General features: G+C 46.4%; 1 protein-coding gene across 1 annotated transcript in view; it reads right to left on the minus strand.

The window, feature by feature from the left end:
• Nucleotides 1-15,846, minus strand: part of DOCK5 (dedicator of cytokinesis 5) — a 1,209,967-nt gene that overhangs the window by 83,943 nt on the left and 1,110,178 nt on the right. The window contains exon 50 of the mRNA XM_069617597.1: nt 11,251-11,389. Within this exon, the coding sequence (XP_069473698.1) occupies nt 11,251-11,389 (139 nt within the window). The remainder of the gene's footprint in view (nt 1-11,250; nt 11,390-15,846) is intronic.

Below are 15,846 nucleotides of genomic sequence, written 5' to 3' on the forward strand. Positions count from 1 at the left end.
TCACCCAAAAATAAGTGGCCCACCCCTCGCCTCAAAAACGTGGCCCACACCTTGCCTCACGACCCTTGACCTCTGATAACATCACCAGAAGTGATGTCATTTGACCCGACCCCAAATTGACATCCCGGGAAGCGATGAAACACGACCTTTCACCCCTTAACAAAACAGGACGTGTCATCAAATAGCATTGTTCCTAAGTACACTAAATTACTGTGAATCCAAGCAGACGTCCAAGGCCAAATGATATGTTATTGTATAGCACTTACGCTTAAGCTCTTTTTTATAGAACAAATATGCATACAATATCACCCAACCTGTGTTGGTATTTATTTATCCACCTAAGAAGGATGAAAGACTTTTTGAAAAAAAATATATATATTTTGAAAAAAAAATCATAATTTTATTTCCTCCAAACCGGCCTAGGCATGGCCAGAAACCAGCCCCCACTCCCCAGGGACGATGACGGCCCGGCCCTGGGCCGAAAGGCAGAGGGGCCAATCCGACACTGCATTTAGGATGGTGCGTCCTTGTGTTATGAATACAAAAACAAGCTTTAATAGCTTCTTTATGAGACCTTTTATGTGCAGCTCACTTTACAGTTTGACTATTCCTGATCATTTTATTGATCTTTTAATTCAAGGGGGGCAACGGGTCCCTGCCGTTGTCCTACCTTGGATTGCAGTTTGACACAGGTGGGAACCGTTCCCCTTTTCACTCTTACGTTAATATTTGTTTTACCTTTTTTAGACTATCTTATACACAGTTATCTTGCTATTTTCGCTATAATAAAGCTTTTTTAAAATCTCATTTTCTATCAGGCTTCACAGGGTTATGTTATGCAGAGTCTAGAATTGGGTCTTGGTGGAAGCTAATTTGGAGATATTAAGGAGGACTGAGGGTGTGTGTATGTTTTTTGTTTAAGGTTCTTTCCTTTACTAGATTTTTCCTCCAGAAGGGTAGGCCTCACCCAAAACTCAAGATGCAGAGCGTGGTTCTGTGTGCTGATTGGTCTTGACGCTGAAGGCTGGAAACTTGGAACTGCTAAAGAGTTGCAAATTGGAGTAAAGTTGTGAGCCACTCTTAAAGGTTTGCATCAAACAAAGCACTTGAGCAGAGAGGCGATAACATATGCTTCGCTAGTGCTCTCTGCCTCATTTGCAATCTTTTGCTGCTTAAATATGTTTTTTTCAGCTGCGTTAACATGAGACAAATTACACGGGGTTCTTGAAAGGTAAATCACTGAGAGGGTGAACAGAAAGTTTGGTGTGTAACTATAGTGTAATACAACTAGACATGCAGGGGGAGGCTCAACATGTGTTTTTTCCTATCTTTAGCCTGGAGGTCAACACCACAACCACCGCCCCCACACACACACCACCACACACACACACGTCGTGCATTTAATGTCTATTTCCACAGAACCTCTGCCTACATTCTAAACTGGTTTTCATGATTCGAAGTCAAGGCAACAGGTCTCTTTCAGTGAATATTGTCTTTGAAACCATTTCTGGAGAAGTTAACCAAAGAAATGTTTTAGAAAAGGTCAGCCCGGATCTTCATAGGACATGACCCTGACATCCGGTGGTGTGAAGCGAAGATAAGGTAGCAAATTGCACTGTCAACTAGGTTTTAGGAATCAGGCTACTTCCTCCTGTAGTCCGGTACTGAGATATTACTGAGAATTTCAGAAGATTGATAAAAGGGTGATAGTGCTGCTTGCATCTCTCACCATATGTTTTCAAATCTGTAATGGTTTTTTTCGTGCACTGTAAATCGGCTCCCAAATTCAAGTTCCAAACGAACAATATTTTTCCATAAAGCAAGCAGGAGTCACCCAGTGCGTGCAGCTGGCATTTTGTGACAAAGGGAGATCAGCAATCCAGTGCACATGCCCCATCTGCAGCCACGTGCCAAGTGAAGGAAGGCAAGTTTCTCAGCATGAGGAACCAAGAAGAGTCAGTCCTCAGTTCAAGGACCGCTGCGAACTGGTAGCACAGAGACACTGAGCCAGGAATCGGATTAGTGTTTCCTTAATGTAGTATGCATTAGCTCACATATATTTAATGGAAGGGAAGGCTTACAGAGTCGGATCAATGGATTTCCCATGTAAAATCAGTCACTGTTAAACCAAGCAGCATTTGTAAATACTTGTGGACCATGCCTTTTAGGTATAATTAGAATAGTTAGGAATATTTTAGATAATACAGAAAAGTATGAGCAACCTGGAACTGTGTGTGTTGCAACATACTTGCAAGTTGGTCAATACAGTAACTTGAAACTCGCATCAGGATTTCAATGGATTCAATTTTCTTTAATTAAAAGTGTTTAAAAAGACTATTGCAGTGTTTTGAGGAAGAGTCCGTGTTTGAGATTCCCTTGTAAGAACCTTCCATCACTGAATCATCACTCAAGTCATCAAGAACTTGAAACCTGTCTTCAATCTGTAGTGGAGACTTTTCACGTAAACAGGGAGGTGGCCTAGGCAGTTTAGAAAGAGTTGGTGGGATTTAGAACAGACAGACTGCTAATTATTTCTTTTATTTTTCTATCTGCATCTATCTCTAAAAAATGTTGAGTGTCAATTGTGTCATTTTGTCCCAATCCTCTTCCCCTCAGTGGTGTTGAGAGTTTAACGGAACAGTAGGAACTATTTCTCAATGGACACACACTTGGGTCTGTGGGGACAGCATCGGCTCTGCGGAATTTCTCTGACCACCTCCTGACAGTTTCTTTACAGTTTGTGTTCCATTTTTATAGTTTCATAGTCTGTTTCCAGTAGTAACTGTCGCATGACTTTCAATGAACATATGCTCTTTTTTTTATGTTCTTATTTAGCTATTGCATTTATAGCAGCGCGTACATAGTAGCGCACCAAGCCCCTGGGCATCTAGGTGCCGATTCTTACAGAAAAGTAGGTGAGACAGATACAGACGAGGATACAGTGCAAGTACAGGGTTAGTTTCCTTTAGAGTCTGTTTTCTATGATCATAGCTTCGTAGTCTTTAATATACTGCCACATGACTTTCAAGTAGCACAGTCTTTCTTTTATTACCTTGATAACCCGTTTATGTTTCATAACTTCACAGTATGTTTTCAGTCTTTACTGCCACACGATCCTCAAGTAGCCTTTATTACAAGCCTCCTATGCACCAATACCATTCTTGATCCTTCTGCAGCCAGAAGTTTCGCTCGGCTGCACACTGCATGCTTGGGCTTTCACTCTTGAGTTAAGTTGGACTAGCCTACTCTGCTCCCAAAGCAAGAGTATTTTTACTGTGTTTCAGTTAGTACAGATTCACTTTTTTGTTTGTGTTTTTTTTTTTTAGAAGAATTATGCCATTGGGCTCTTGATGGAATTGCACCAAAATGTGTTGGACATGTTCTTGAAGAGTTTAGCCCTCTACCGTGCTACCATCTGACTTAATAGAACTATACATATAGAACATACATTACAAAACTGGCTCTTGTTTTCAGCACTTCTCAGGATATTCATTCCATACACACGTGAAAGCCTTTGGCCGCAGTACAGTGCACCCTGCTTCTAGGTGGTTTTTAAACTAATTAGAAATAACAAAACATATCAAATTCTTTCCTCTTTTTAAATTTGGGGGGTCCACCTCCAAGCTCCCTGTTTCCCTAACGTTATTACACGCCCCCAAATGCCCCTACCAGTTTTAATCCCTTACCCCAACCCATACATACGTTTAACAAAAAGTTAGATATTTTTCTATTATTTATTATTCGCTATCCAAGTTATTTGTTCTTTTCATTTTGTTATAATCACTGTATACCCTTGATCTCTGTATAATACATGGCCAGTTTGTGTTGTCATGCAGTTGCACCATTACGATACTACAAACTGTCTATACCTTGACTGTGGTAGTCTCAAATTCGCTTTAAACTATGAACAACAAGTATTAAAAAAGATAGAGTGCCATTGTCAAAATATTGTCAGTACTTGCTCAAACACGTTGGAACAATCTCCCCCAAGTACGGCGACTTCAAGTTTACATTACTTGTCTATGCCCATCATACACCTACCTTTGCCCTCCCTAGCCCACCACCCAGCCCATGGCTCTCTTTACCAATTCCCCTTTCTCCCTGTCCCCTTGCTTACAATTTGTGGCTCCTGGTATCTTTAAAGGGATTCTTTCTATAAGGGGTGTTACAACAATCCCAGAAAATCTTAAAAAAGGACTTGCTCAAAAATGATTAGAAAGAACACCAAAAAGTGTATACAAAATAAAGTGGAAATAGAATAAAAGGTTGTGAAAAAGTTACAGTGCCTGCTTTTTCTGCCCACCTCTTCGTTTTTGTCTAAAAAAGCCTAACGCTCTTCCCCGCTCACTGAGTAGTCACAACCTCTACTGGGTCGTCAGAACTATTATTTCGTACATCTGTGATAAATTATACTACACTGCCCACTCATGCAACTAATCATTAATATGAACGATGGAAGGAATACCATGCAGATCCGTGCTTCGAGGCGCTTGCTCAAGGTGACAGTTTTCCAGGTATGTAGCGAGATGGAACCTTTTGATGAAACTAACACCTAAACAGAAGAAGACGGCCTGAAGCCACCCACACCCGCCAATAGAACCAACAAGGTGATAGAAGCCCGCAGAGGAGAGTTGCGGGGGGCAATATTTCTACGCAAGGTCCCTAAACTGGGCCCCAACCAGCATGAACCAAGGGAAGCCCTTATGAATGCATGCATGCATGCATGCATTAATTCATTGGTCCTGCGCCGTATGGGGTTGCATATTTGTAACCGGGGTGATATTTTGAGTTGCACCAGGTCACGACACCAGGGGGAAAGTGCTTTTGACTCTATACAAGTTGACTTTAGGGAAGCAAAATTAGCTAATGGTATTCTGTGATTCGATATGAGACGCCACCCCTCATCAAGCAGTAGCATCAAGGTAAGAGCACAAAGACTGTCCAACGCTAACCAATTACCTGGACCAGGGCCACAAGGACAGGTGCTATCTGGTGCAAATGCGGTCCCCCTGGGGAAAAGGCCAGTGGGTAATCACCTCTGGCCCAAGCACTCCCCATGCCCACCCCATATGTTTAAAGGAGTTAGCGGACTACTGAAGAACAAGTTACTTTCTTACCTGGTAACGTTCTTTCGATGGGATGGTCCGACGACGTATTCCATATCTATGACAGGTAATGTCCACAGCTGTGCTGCTTCGGAAAATCTTCGGCGTCTGCGTCCTGCGTCGATGACGTCTATGCGCCGTCTCCGATGGCTTCTTCCGACGGCCGACGTCATCCGATGTGATAAGTAGGACGCACGACGCCCATAGCCTCAGTTATAGTTTTTCCCCCAGAACATGTGCCACCAGTTTTCTGCCAGTCAGACACACAAGGCCTTGCGGAACGCAAGCTGTAATCGCAAAAGAAATTCTGCAGGGGGGAAGGTAGGGAGGGAGCGATATGGAATACGTCGTCGGACCATCCCATCGAAAGAACGTTACCAGGTAAGAAAGTAACTTGTTCTTCGAGGGGAATGGGTCCTCCGACGTATTCCATATCTATGACAGACTCCCAAAGTAGTACCAGCAAGGATGTGGGAAAAGAATTTAGAACACAAATTTAGCATGCCCAATCAAATCGCGGAATATAGGACTGCCTTGCCAAAGGCCAGATCCTGCCCTCTGATGGAATCGAGGGAGTAGTGACGTACAAAAGTATGTACTGAAGCCCAGGTGGCTGCATCACAGAAGTGACGAATAGGGACACCCCTCTGCAGGGCAGTAGACGCAGCCACTCCCCTGGTAGAATGGGCCCGCAAGCCAGCCGGAGGGTCCTTACCCGCCAAGCGGTAACACTCGGAGATAGTTAAAATAATCCAACGAGACAAAGTCTGTTTCGTCACAGCTTGTCCCAAATGCTTTCCAGCGTAACCAATGAAAGGTTGATCGTCCACTCTGACCCAGGACATGCGCGAAATATAAAAGCTCAACGCTCTCCTAGGATCAAGCCTATGGAGCCTCTCCTCTTCCTTACCAGGATGTGGAGGAGGATAGAACGCCGGAAGAACAAATTTCTGGCTCAAATGAAATTTCGAAACCACCTTCGGAAGAAAAGAAGGACGAACTCTAAGGACAACCCTGTCCTTATGAAACACAGTGAAGGGTGGCTTAACTGAAAGTGCCTGTAACTCACCCACTCTGCGAGCGGAAGTAACTGCAACCAAAAACACAGTTTTCAGAGTTAACAGCCTCAAAGGGAAAGAATGTAAAGGCTCAAACAGAGCACCCATAAGAAACTTAAGAACAAGGTTCAAATCCCAACCGGGCACCAGAAAAGGTGACGGAGGGAACACATTAGTGAGCCCTTTTTAAAAACTGAGAAATTAAAGGAATCTTAAAATAGGAACATTCTTCAGACGAGCGTTTAAAGATGGACAGCGCCGCCAGGTAACCTTTAATGGTCCCCACTTGCAAGCCCCTGTGGGCCAAGGAAAGCAAAAAAGACGACAGAACCATGGGAATGTCACACTCAAAAGGATCCACATTCTTAACCCTGCACCAGTCGTAGAACTTTCTCCAACGGCAACGGTACATAGACTTTGTTGCCGGCTGCCTGGCCGAGAGCAACACCTCCATCACGTCTTCAGGGAGGTCCCAATCCTTATACCTCAACCTTTCAGAAGCCAAGCGTGAAGGTTGAGGGATCTAACCTCTGTATGGAGAACCTGACCCCCCTCCCGTGAGAGCAGATTGTCTCGGTAGGGAAGACAACGTGGAGGGCAGATGAACAAGTCGAGAAGGTCCGGGTACCACGTCCTCCGGGCCCACGCCAGAGCAATGAGGATCATCCGGGAACCGAACCTCCGTAACCTCTGCAGTACGTGCGGGATGACGGGGACTGGGGGAAACGCGTACAGCAGTGGGAACGACCACTCCACCACGAACGCGTCTCCTAAGGCTCCTTTTGGAGGAAATTCCTGCGAGCAAAACCTTTTGCACTTCCGGTTGACACTGGAGGCGAAGAGATCTACTTGAGGGGTCCCCCAAAGGGCAAAGATCTCCAGGAGAATTTCCTGAGCCAGCTCCCACTTGAGAGAGACTTTGCTCTGCCTGCTCAGAGCGTCCGCCGTCTCGTTGCCGTCTCTGGCCAGATGAACAGCCGAGATCGAAAATTCCTGCTGGATGGCCCAGAACTCGAGCTGCATCGCCTCCCTGCACAGAGGAAGTGACCCCTCCCCCCCCCTTTTTGTTGAGGTAGTGCATGGCCACCGTGTTGTCCGTTAGAATCAGGACAGTCTTTCCTCGCACAGTCGGCAGAAAAGCCTTCAGGGCTAGCCTGACGGCCCTCAGCTCCAACAGATTGATATGGAGTCTGGACTCCGACGGAGACCAATGACCGTTGACTGTCAACTCGTTGGCATGAGCTCCCCATCCCGTGAGGGATACGCCCGTCACGATCATCACCTACGGCCAGGGCAGCCAAAATGGGGCCCCCTTCATCAGATTGCCTTTGACGGCCCACCACAGAAGGTCCCGGGCGACCGAGGGCGGCACCTGAACAGGGTCCGACAGCCTGCCGGAGGACCGAGACCACTGGAGCTTGAGTGCCCACTCCAAAGATCTCATCCGTAGACGAGCCTCTGGCACCAGAAGAATGCAGGATGCCATGAGGCCGAGCAGTCGCAAGAACTTGGACTCTGGGAGATTCTGGGCAAGTTGAAACTTGTGCACCATCTGCTGAATGTGAAAACACTGCCCCAGGGATGTGTCGAGCACTGCTCCGATGTACTGGAGCCGCTGGGTTGGTGTCAAATGGGACTTCTTTAAATTGAGGGAGAAGCCCAGCCTGTGAAGGGAGTGGCAGGTGACGGACAGATGATCCAGGACTTGCTCGGGAGAGCTCCCCCTGATCAACCAGTCGTCCAGGTAGAGGTAGACATGAATCCCCCTTGCCTGAGATGCGCTGCCACCACCACCATGAGCTTGGTGAAAACCCTTGGGGCGGAGGTCAATCCGAATGGCAGGACCCGAAACTGAAAAGTGCGAGTCACCAACCGCGAACCTCAGGTACTTCTTGTGCTTGGGATGTATCGGCACATGGAAGTAAGCATCCTTGAGGTCGAGAGACACCAACCAGTCCTGAAGTTGAAGGACCTGGAGGACTTGAGAGAGAGTAACCATCTTGAACCTGTCCTTCCTGAGGAGTTTGTTCAAACCGCGCAAGTCCATGATGGGTCTCAATCCCCGTCTTTCTTCAAAATCAAAAAATAAGGGGAATACCATCCCTTGTTCCTCTCCGCTACAGGCACCAGTTCTATGGTGCCTTTCTCCAGCAGGGCTTGAATTTCCTGCACAAGGAGTGGATCCGGACTCTTCAAAGAGAGGTTCCCTGGTGGATTGTCGTGAGGCCTCTGCCGAAAAGGAAGACAGTAGCTGTGGGTTATGATCTCCAGAACCCACACATCTGAAGTAATGGCTTGCCACTTTACAAGATGTTGCGCCAGGCGTCCCCCAACCAGCGAACCATGGGACCTGGCCTCATGACAGAGTGGTAGCGGCTGTGGCGTTGCCTGAGGGCAAAAAGGCAACTGCCCGAGCGGCCTTGGCACCTCGAGTACCCTTGTTTCCACCTCTGGCACTCTTATGGTGGCCTCTTTGACTGCCAGCTCCTCTCGATTTACTGAAGGACGAGTAATAGCGAAAGGAACCACCCCTCCATTGCTGTCCCCTAGGACGAAAAGGCGGAGGTTGGCGAACTGCAGCGCTCAACGACTTGGCTGCAGCTTTGGAGGTCTGCAACCTCTCAAGGCTCTCGTCAGCCTTGCTGCCAAAAAGATGTTCACCGTCAAAGGGCATGTTGAGGAGCCGGGACTGCACATCAGGAGCGAACCCAGACTTCCGCAACCACGCAAACCTGCGTATTACGGTGCTCGCCGCCATGGACCGGCTGACACAATCTGCCATGTCCAAACCCGACTGAACGGTCTCACACATGGCATCCTTGCCATCCTGAACCATAGCAAGGAAACCATCCTGTTCGTCCCCTTCGGGAATACGTTCAGCCGCTAATGCAACACAGTTCCACAGAGTGTGTGTGAAACGAGACAAGGCACATATGGAGTTGGCCGCCTGAAGCGCCATACCCATACCCCATGAAGAAAACACTTTCTTTGCCCAGCCGTCAAAACGTTTGTCGTCCCTATCCGGAGGGATGGTAGGATACGACGCCTGCTTTGCCAGGGCCGTAGCCGCCTGCACCACCAAACTCTCCGGAGTGCGGTGCCTGGACAAGTAGCAGGGGTCGCTACTGGCTGGACGGTATTTGCGCGACAAATACTTGCCCACTGCTGGGAGACTCTCCAGAGCAGTCCAAGCCGCCGCCACCCTTCTCTGCAGAGCCATATGAAACGGCAAAACCGGGTCAGTGGGGGGACCAAGATCAAGGATGTCCGTGAGATCATCCTGAACGAACTCCCCTGGGGGAGCCGACCAACCCAATTACTCGGTGACCCGAGACATAAGGTGCCGATACGAAGAATCGGCATGAGTGCCAGGCTCCGGCCTACAAAACTCCACCTCCGGAGAGGTGTCCAGTCCACTGGCAACATGCAGTGACTGCCTCGGGTCATCAAACTGGCTATGGCCCGAGATAAGCTCATCTGGTACCGTAACCGGAACCACGCCGTCATCAGAGCCTTCATCACCCTCTGAAATGTACTCCAGGTGGGGAGAGGAAGACATCTGGGGACCAAAGCAGTGCCTGACCTTAGCCAGAGCCTTTCTAGGGGCTAACCCCGTGCCACGGGGCCCCTCCGACACCACTGCCTTGAAAGGCGTCAAGGGTGCCAAACGAGTTGGCGCTGACAGATACGGCGTCGAGCGAATCGGCGTCAGCTGCAGTGCTGCCAGCATCGACGGCGTCGACACAGGCCTCGAAGCCGGAGCTCCGAGCGTGTCCCTCGACGACCTAGGCGCCGACAGTGTCTACGACCCCCTCGGAGGCAGAGCCTTGATAGAAATTGTCAACGACTTCGGCGCCACAGGCGTCGACGTCTTCTTCGAAGACGGCACAGGATCACGCGGTCTCGAGTGCGTCGAGGACCGGGACCTGGAACGGGCCTGGCGAGAACGGCTACCCTTGTCCGAGCAGGACATCTCCCGCGAGCCGTGCCGATCACCCGAGCCCGAAGGCGTACGAGCGGTGTCTCTCGACCGGTGCCGACCGACCCCACTCGGAGGCGCGGACGGACCGGTGCCCTGCGATTCAAGAATCGCTAGCATCTGCTTCCCGAAGGAAGCCCGTTCCTCCCGTGTCGCTTGCATGGAGGGATAAGCGACCCGCCGACGGGCAGAGTCCTCGGAAGAGGACGGGGAAGGCGACCAATGCCGGCGCTTCCGGGAATGCCTCGAAGAGGCGGAGGAGTGGTGAGACCGACTCCTGGAAGGAGACCCACTGGACTTCCGACGATGATGCAGAGAGTCGCCCCTCAAGTCATCCGTCGAAAGCCCCGCAGACCTTGAGTTCCGGGGCTTAGACACCCGACCTACCGACAGCTTCTTCTTGCGTTCCCGCAAGGCCTTTGCCGTGAGCGATTGGCAGTCAACACAGTCGTCCGTATCGTGGGCCTCCCCGAGGCACCAGAGGCAGGCGTTGTGCGAGTCCGTGACCGACATCTTGGACCCACAGTCCCCGCATTTCTTGAAGCCCGGACGCGGGGTTGAAGACGAAGTAGACATCGCCACGAACAGGTCTTCACAAAACACCGAACAGGTTCAACGAACCGAGAAGAAAACAGCAAACTCCAAAGAGTCGAGGCGTACCGAGATTCACGAAGCGAACACGTTCGCGGAAAAAACGGAACTGAGGCTATGGGCGTTGTGCGTCCCACTTATCACATCGGATGACGTCGGCCGTCGGAGGAGGTCCTCGGGGACGGCTCATCGACGTCATCGACGCAGAAGATTTTCCGAAGCAGCACAGCTGTGGACATTACCTGTCATAGATATGGAATACGTCAGAGGACCCAATCCCCTCGAATACAGTTATTTGGGAAAAGAGCTTAAGTGAGTGCAATTGGCCCACATGGTTATTGCGATTGCTCTACTCACAAGAAAGGATTGAATGAACAACTTCTGCATATCCCGTTTTCCTTGTGGTTATGTTTTGTTTTATGTTATATGTGTCATGATGTACTTTTATGGCCCCAGGCCGAAATACAGTTATTGATTAGAAGAAGCATTGCCTCAACTGTTGCTCAGTGGCACTTACTGTTGGTCCGTAGTGTTTTCGGAGTGATCGGGGGCGGGCTCTGCGGGTTCGACTGCTGGAGTGATGAATTCTGAAACAGTGTCAGTCGGTTATCCATCAGCTGAAGACTCTTTGGCCGCTGTGTTCTGCCTGCAGTGTCCTAAGGGTGCCACAAAAGAAAGTACACACACATTTCGTTAAAAAAAAATAAGAGAAAATGTGGACATTCACTTACTCTGCTGTGTAAAAGGCACTCCACACAGGAAAGAAAAACAAAGGACACTGACCGCATTGTGGCCTTGAACCGCATTCTAGAAGGATTTACACTCAGTACCAAAGACCCCATCCTTATGCCGAATAACAGGAGCGTTGCTCATTTAAGGTCCAGGCAAATAAATGTTCAACATGTGCCCCATCCTCATTTCATTACTGTTGCTTAAAATTATATTTCTGAATGGTATTTTTAGTTTTGGCTATTAGGGGGTACTTAAATTCACCTATAGGCCAAACCATTGCTTTGCAGACATGTGAAGTGGAAAGTGGGCAACACAGCTTGAAGGTGGTGTTTGGGTATTTACCCACCCATTCACCACTATGAACCTGCTAATCCCTGTGTGGCCATTCCCTCCCTATACCTACACCTCCCAGTCCAAAACATCCTCCTGGGATCTTTGGAGCTAGCTCTATCAAGCAGCAACATCAAACTTTGGCCTACCAATGTTATTTCTAAGTAGTCTGATGAGCTACTGGCTTAATTGCAGTGCCTTTAGTCGCTTGATATATATCTGTTCCTTGCAACAAAGTCCTGTTAAAAGCAAGCAGTGTCAAAGCCAACAGCTTTGGCTTTTGTATAGGTATTAGGCATTTGCTAAGCACTGCCATCATAACTCCAGGTAATCACACCATTGTCAGATGTTGCCATTTTACGGCCAGATAGTACCATTACGGCAGTGCCAGGCAAATGCCTATTCAGCAAGTGTTACACTAAGTGTCTGCAGTTAAGCAGTGAGGTGGTGTCTTGGATTTCGCTCTGTGAGTTACTCCATGAGTTGGAGAAAACCTTATCAGCTACTTTAGCCTACCTGATCTGCCTGCTGCTAACCTGCCTGGAGAGTGTCTTAAAATGCTTGCACGTTCTTAAGTGTCTGCAGTTAAGCCGTTGGCAGTTTGGCAGAGAGAAGATGAGAGCATTCTTCTGTAAAAATTGTACTGCGAATTACATTTTCACAACATCTCGACACATCTATACTGACCCGTAAACCTTAACATCAATAATGCTTGGAAAAACAAAAACATGCAACTACAACTCATGGAAACAAAATGCTAAAGATAAAGCAAAAAAAATCAAAACAACAGTAACAATGCCCCGTATGCGGAGGGTCATGAAAATACATATGCAAGTCAAACTTTACAGCCACCATTACCCCAGGCGCAAGGTGGTTAAAGTCAGAGGAGGGGAAAATTACAGCATTCGTCCAGGCTCCGGGGATAACGGGCACGGGTGAGACACAACGAGGTGGTCATTTTGGAAAAGAGTAAACTTTGTCGAACATAACTGTTCCAGGATCTCTAGTGTAGATAACAATTCTTTGTTAGAATAACATTGCAGGTGTACTAAAGACCGACAGTGCAGTAGTGGAGGACAGACTCACAGAATATGGAGAATGTACCACCGGAAGGGGAACAGGTTTCTACTCAAAGCCAAACTCAGACTTTCTGCTTCCCCTAATCTATACATGGAACAAGAGTACTCAGTGAGATCATGTGTGAAAAATGTGTCTCTTGTGGAAATTCAACCATTTATGCCAACAATGCAGTTTGCAATGAAAATATTACTTAAACTGTGGAATAATCCACGAAAATGTGAGGATCCTCAGTGAAAGTGGGAAAATGATAGATAGCACCACTGAGAGATTTAAAGGCGGATGATTAAGAAACAAAACGCCTGTTTCACCAGTAAACAACCATAGTGATATTGATAGTGCTGCTTGTTACATCCAAAGGTTCACGCACAAGAACTACAAAATCCAAAAATCTAGGAAAAGGGAAAGCCGAAGGAAGAAAAGGTTATCAAAGAAGGCTGGTACTTTCACTGGCTGGCTAAAGGGAGCGAGGACCAGATACGTGAAGAGCAGGATAAAGAACATGGTTTTATTGAAAATGAGTTGGTTAGTGGTAGTGTCATTTTAGAAGATAAATGCCCCACACCAGATCGCCTGAAAAAAACTAGGGTCCTGGCATTAGACAAACACTGTGAAAAGGAGGTATTGGGAAATACCCAAACTACTTTTACAAATGTGAAAGTTAGCAAGCAATTTACTATAAAATGGCCTAATCTGAAAGATAGAAACAAATCAGTCTGATTTATTGAATCTATTTCAGCTGCTCCCTCCTTAGCGTGTTTTAGATTCTCTGGATTTCGATGAACCAATGGATTGTATAAATCAGAATGTTTCTCGTATTCATTGTTACCAGCCTGAAATTGCCACGATGACCTGTACACATCATGTCAAAAGATTAAACCTGGGATATAAACTGGATGTTGAAAAACAACAGAGGATCCCAGTTGGAAACAACAAAGAAAGCAATCCCCTGGAAAATGTGAAAATAAGCACAGGAGTTGGAGGGAAAACTAACTCTCAATGCTTCACAAGAAGATACTCATTGTGTCTTGAAATGGCGGTTGGATTCTTTAAATGTTAACAAAGGATTGCAACAATGAGACTGGGCCATTGCTACCTGCAATACTCGCGGCTATAAACATTTGTTAAAGAAGACCGGCTCTTTAGATATCCTGCTGTCTACTAATGCATTTTTATTGCAGGAAAGCTGGTTAATGTCTAATTTGTGCGTTGACGGTTACCAAATATTTCTGGTATTGGCTAATAAGGGAGAGTTGGGCAGGCCTTATGGCGATTTGATTGTTGGATTAAAAAATAACTGAAATGCTGCTGCGCTAAACATCCCTGAAAATGAGAATCTATTGGAATACGAGGTCAGGGCTGTGGGCTTTATTTTGAGACTACTGGTACTAACATCTATGACCCACATGGTGGAGTTCTTACTGAGGGCTTACTTGAAACGATCTCTACCTCTCTTGTTAAATGGATTATAGATGGTGACAGAGATATGGTACTACTCGGGGGTGATTTGAACGCCCACTGTTTAAGCACTGAAGAATGTATGGAAACTGATTATGTGAAAGGGAAAGATTCCATGGTACTGAATATAGCAAATAAACAGGGTACGTATTGGAAAACATATTTAAATAGTTGGGAACTATTTATGCTTAATGGTTGCATCAGAGGCGATTGTCCTGGAAACTTTACTTGGACTTGAGACCATAAGAAAGCAATGTTAGATTATATATTTGTAAGTCAGAATCTGATACCCTATACAAAAAAATTCAAAATTCATAGTAATCATTTCAGTGACTACTAACTGCTCGGTTGTATCCAATATGGGAGAATAAACTCCAAGAAAAGATAGGTGATGTTGACCTCAACTAGGGGGGTAAACGTATTACATGGACAGAAAATATCTTGGCCAAGGTAAAAGGATATGTGGGTAATAATATTTTGGATAGGCAGTTGCAACTGAGATCTTTATCTGTAAAAGCAATAGAATAGTTGACTAATGTGACTGCTGGTTTTGCGTCTGATAAAAGGTACTGGAAGGGCCGAATACAAATAAAATGTTTTATAAAGAAATAAGAAATGCCAAACGCTTGATGTGCAAAGATATTCGTCATGCTAGAAAATATGTCTCAGAACACTATAGTTGAGTTATTAAGAGGATACAAAATAAATATAGAAATTGGGAAAAATGGTGGGGACTGTCGGGTAGAAATGCGCAGTGGCAAAGGATGATGGCAGTTCTGAATAGCAGCGACACAAAAGGCATTTGGCAATTGTTGGGAACAGCCAAGGGAACCAAAGAAAAATCAGTTACAAATCCAGCTGATGAGCTAGAATGGTGTGAACACTAAGAGAAAATGCTTCCCTAGGTAGGTCACATGGTTTAAAATCATCTGGTACCAGTATTGTTGAGATTAATCTTCCTATTGATATAGTATTGTTGATAAGATAAAAAGGTAAAAAGGATGAATAGCCCCAGGCCCGAATGGGTTAGCCATTGTGGTGTCGAAGAGTGATCCTGAGTCTTGGGCTATATACCGGAAATTCTATTCCAAAAAGTTTGTAAAGAGGGTATTGTTTCCAATCCATGGAAAAGAACAATACTAATCCCAATTTATAAAGAAGGTATAAGAACCCTACCTTCAGACTACAGGTTATTATTTATGTTAGACATTATAAGGAACATCTTTACTTCTTTTCTGTTGTATGAAATGCAAATATGGGTAGAGTCCGGTCAATTACTTGACAATTTCCAAACAGGTTTTAGGGCGGGCTCTGCGACCTCCCATAACTTGAGGATGATACATTTGCTGATGGAAAGGGCCAAAAAAAAAAAGGGAAGTCTGTTAAATGCTGCATTTGTGCACTTTCGGGCAGCTTTTGATTCTGTGGCCAGAGAAAGACTGTGGCAGAAGATGGAGGCATTTGGCTGTCCTGATGACCTATAAAATTGTTGAAATTGTTTCATGAAGAGAGAAGT

Source organism: Ambystoma mexicanum, chromosome 10, assembly GCF_040938575.1.
Source record: "Ambystoma mexicanum isolate Mex_15411 chromosome 10, UKY_AmexF1_1, whole genome shotgun sequence".
Taxonomy (NCBI): Eukaryota; Metazoa; Chordata; class Amphibia; order Caudata; family Ambystomatidae; genus Ambystoma; species Ambystoma mexicanum.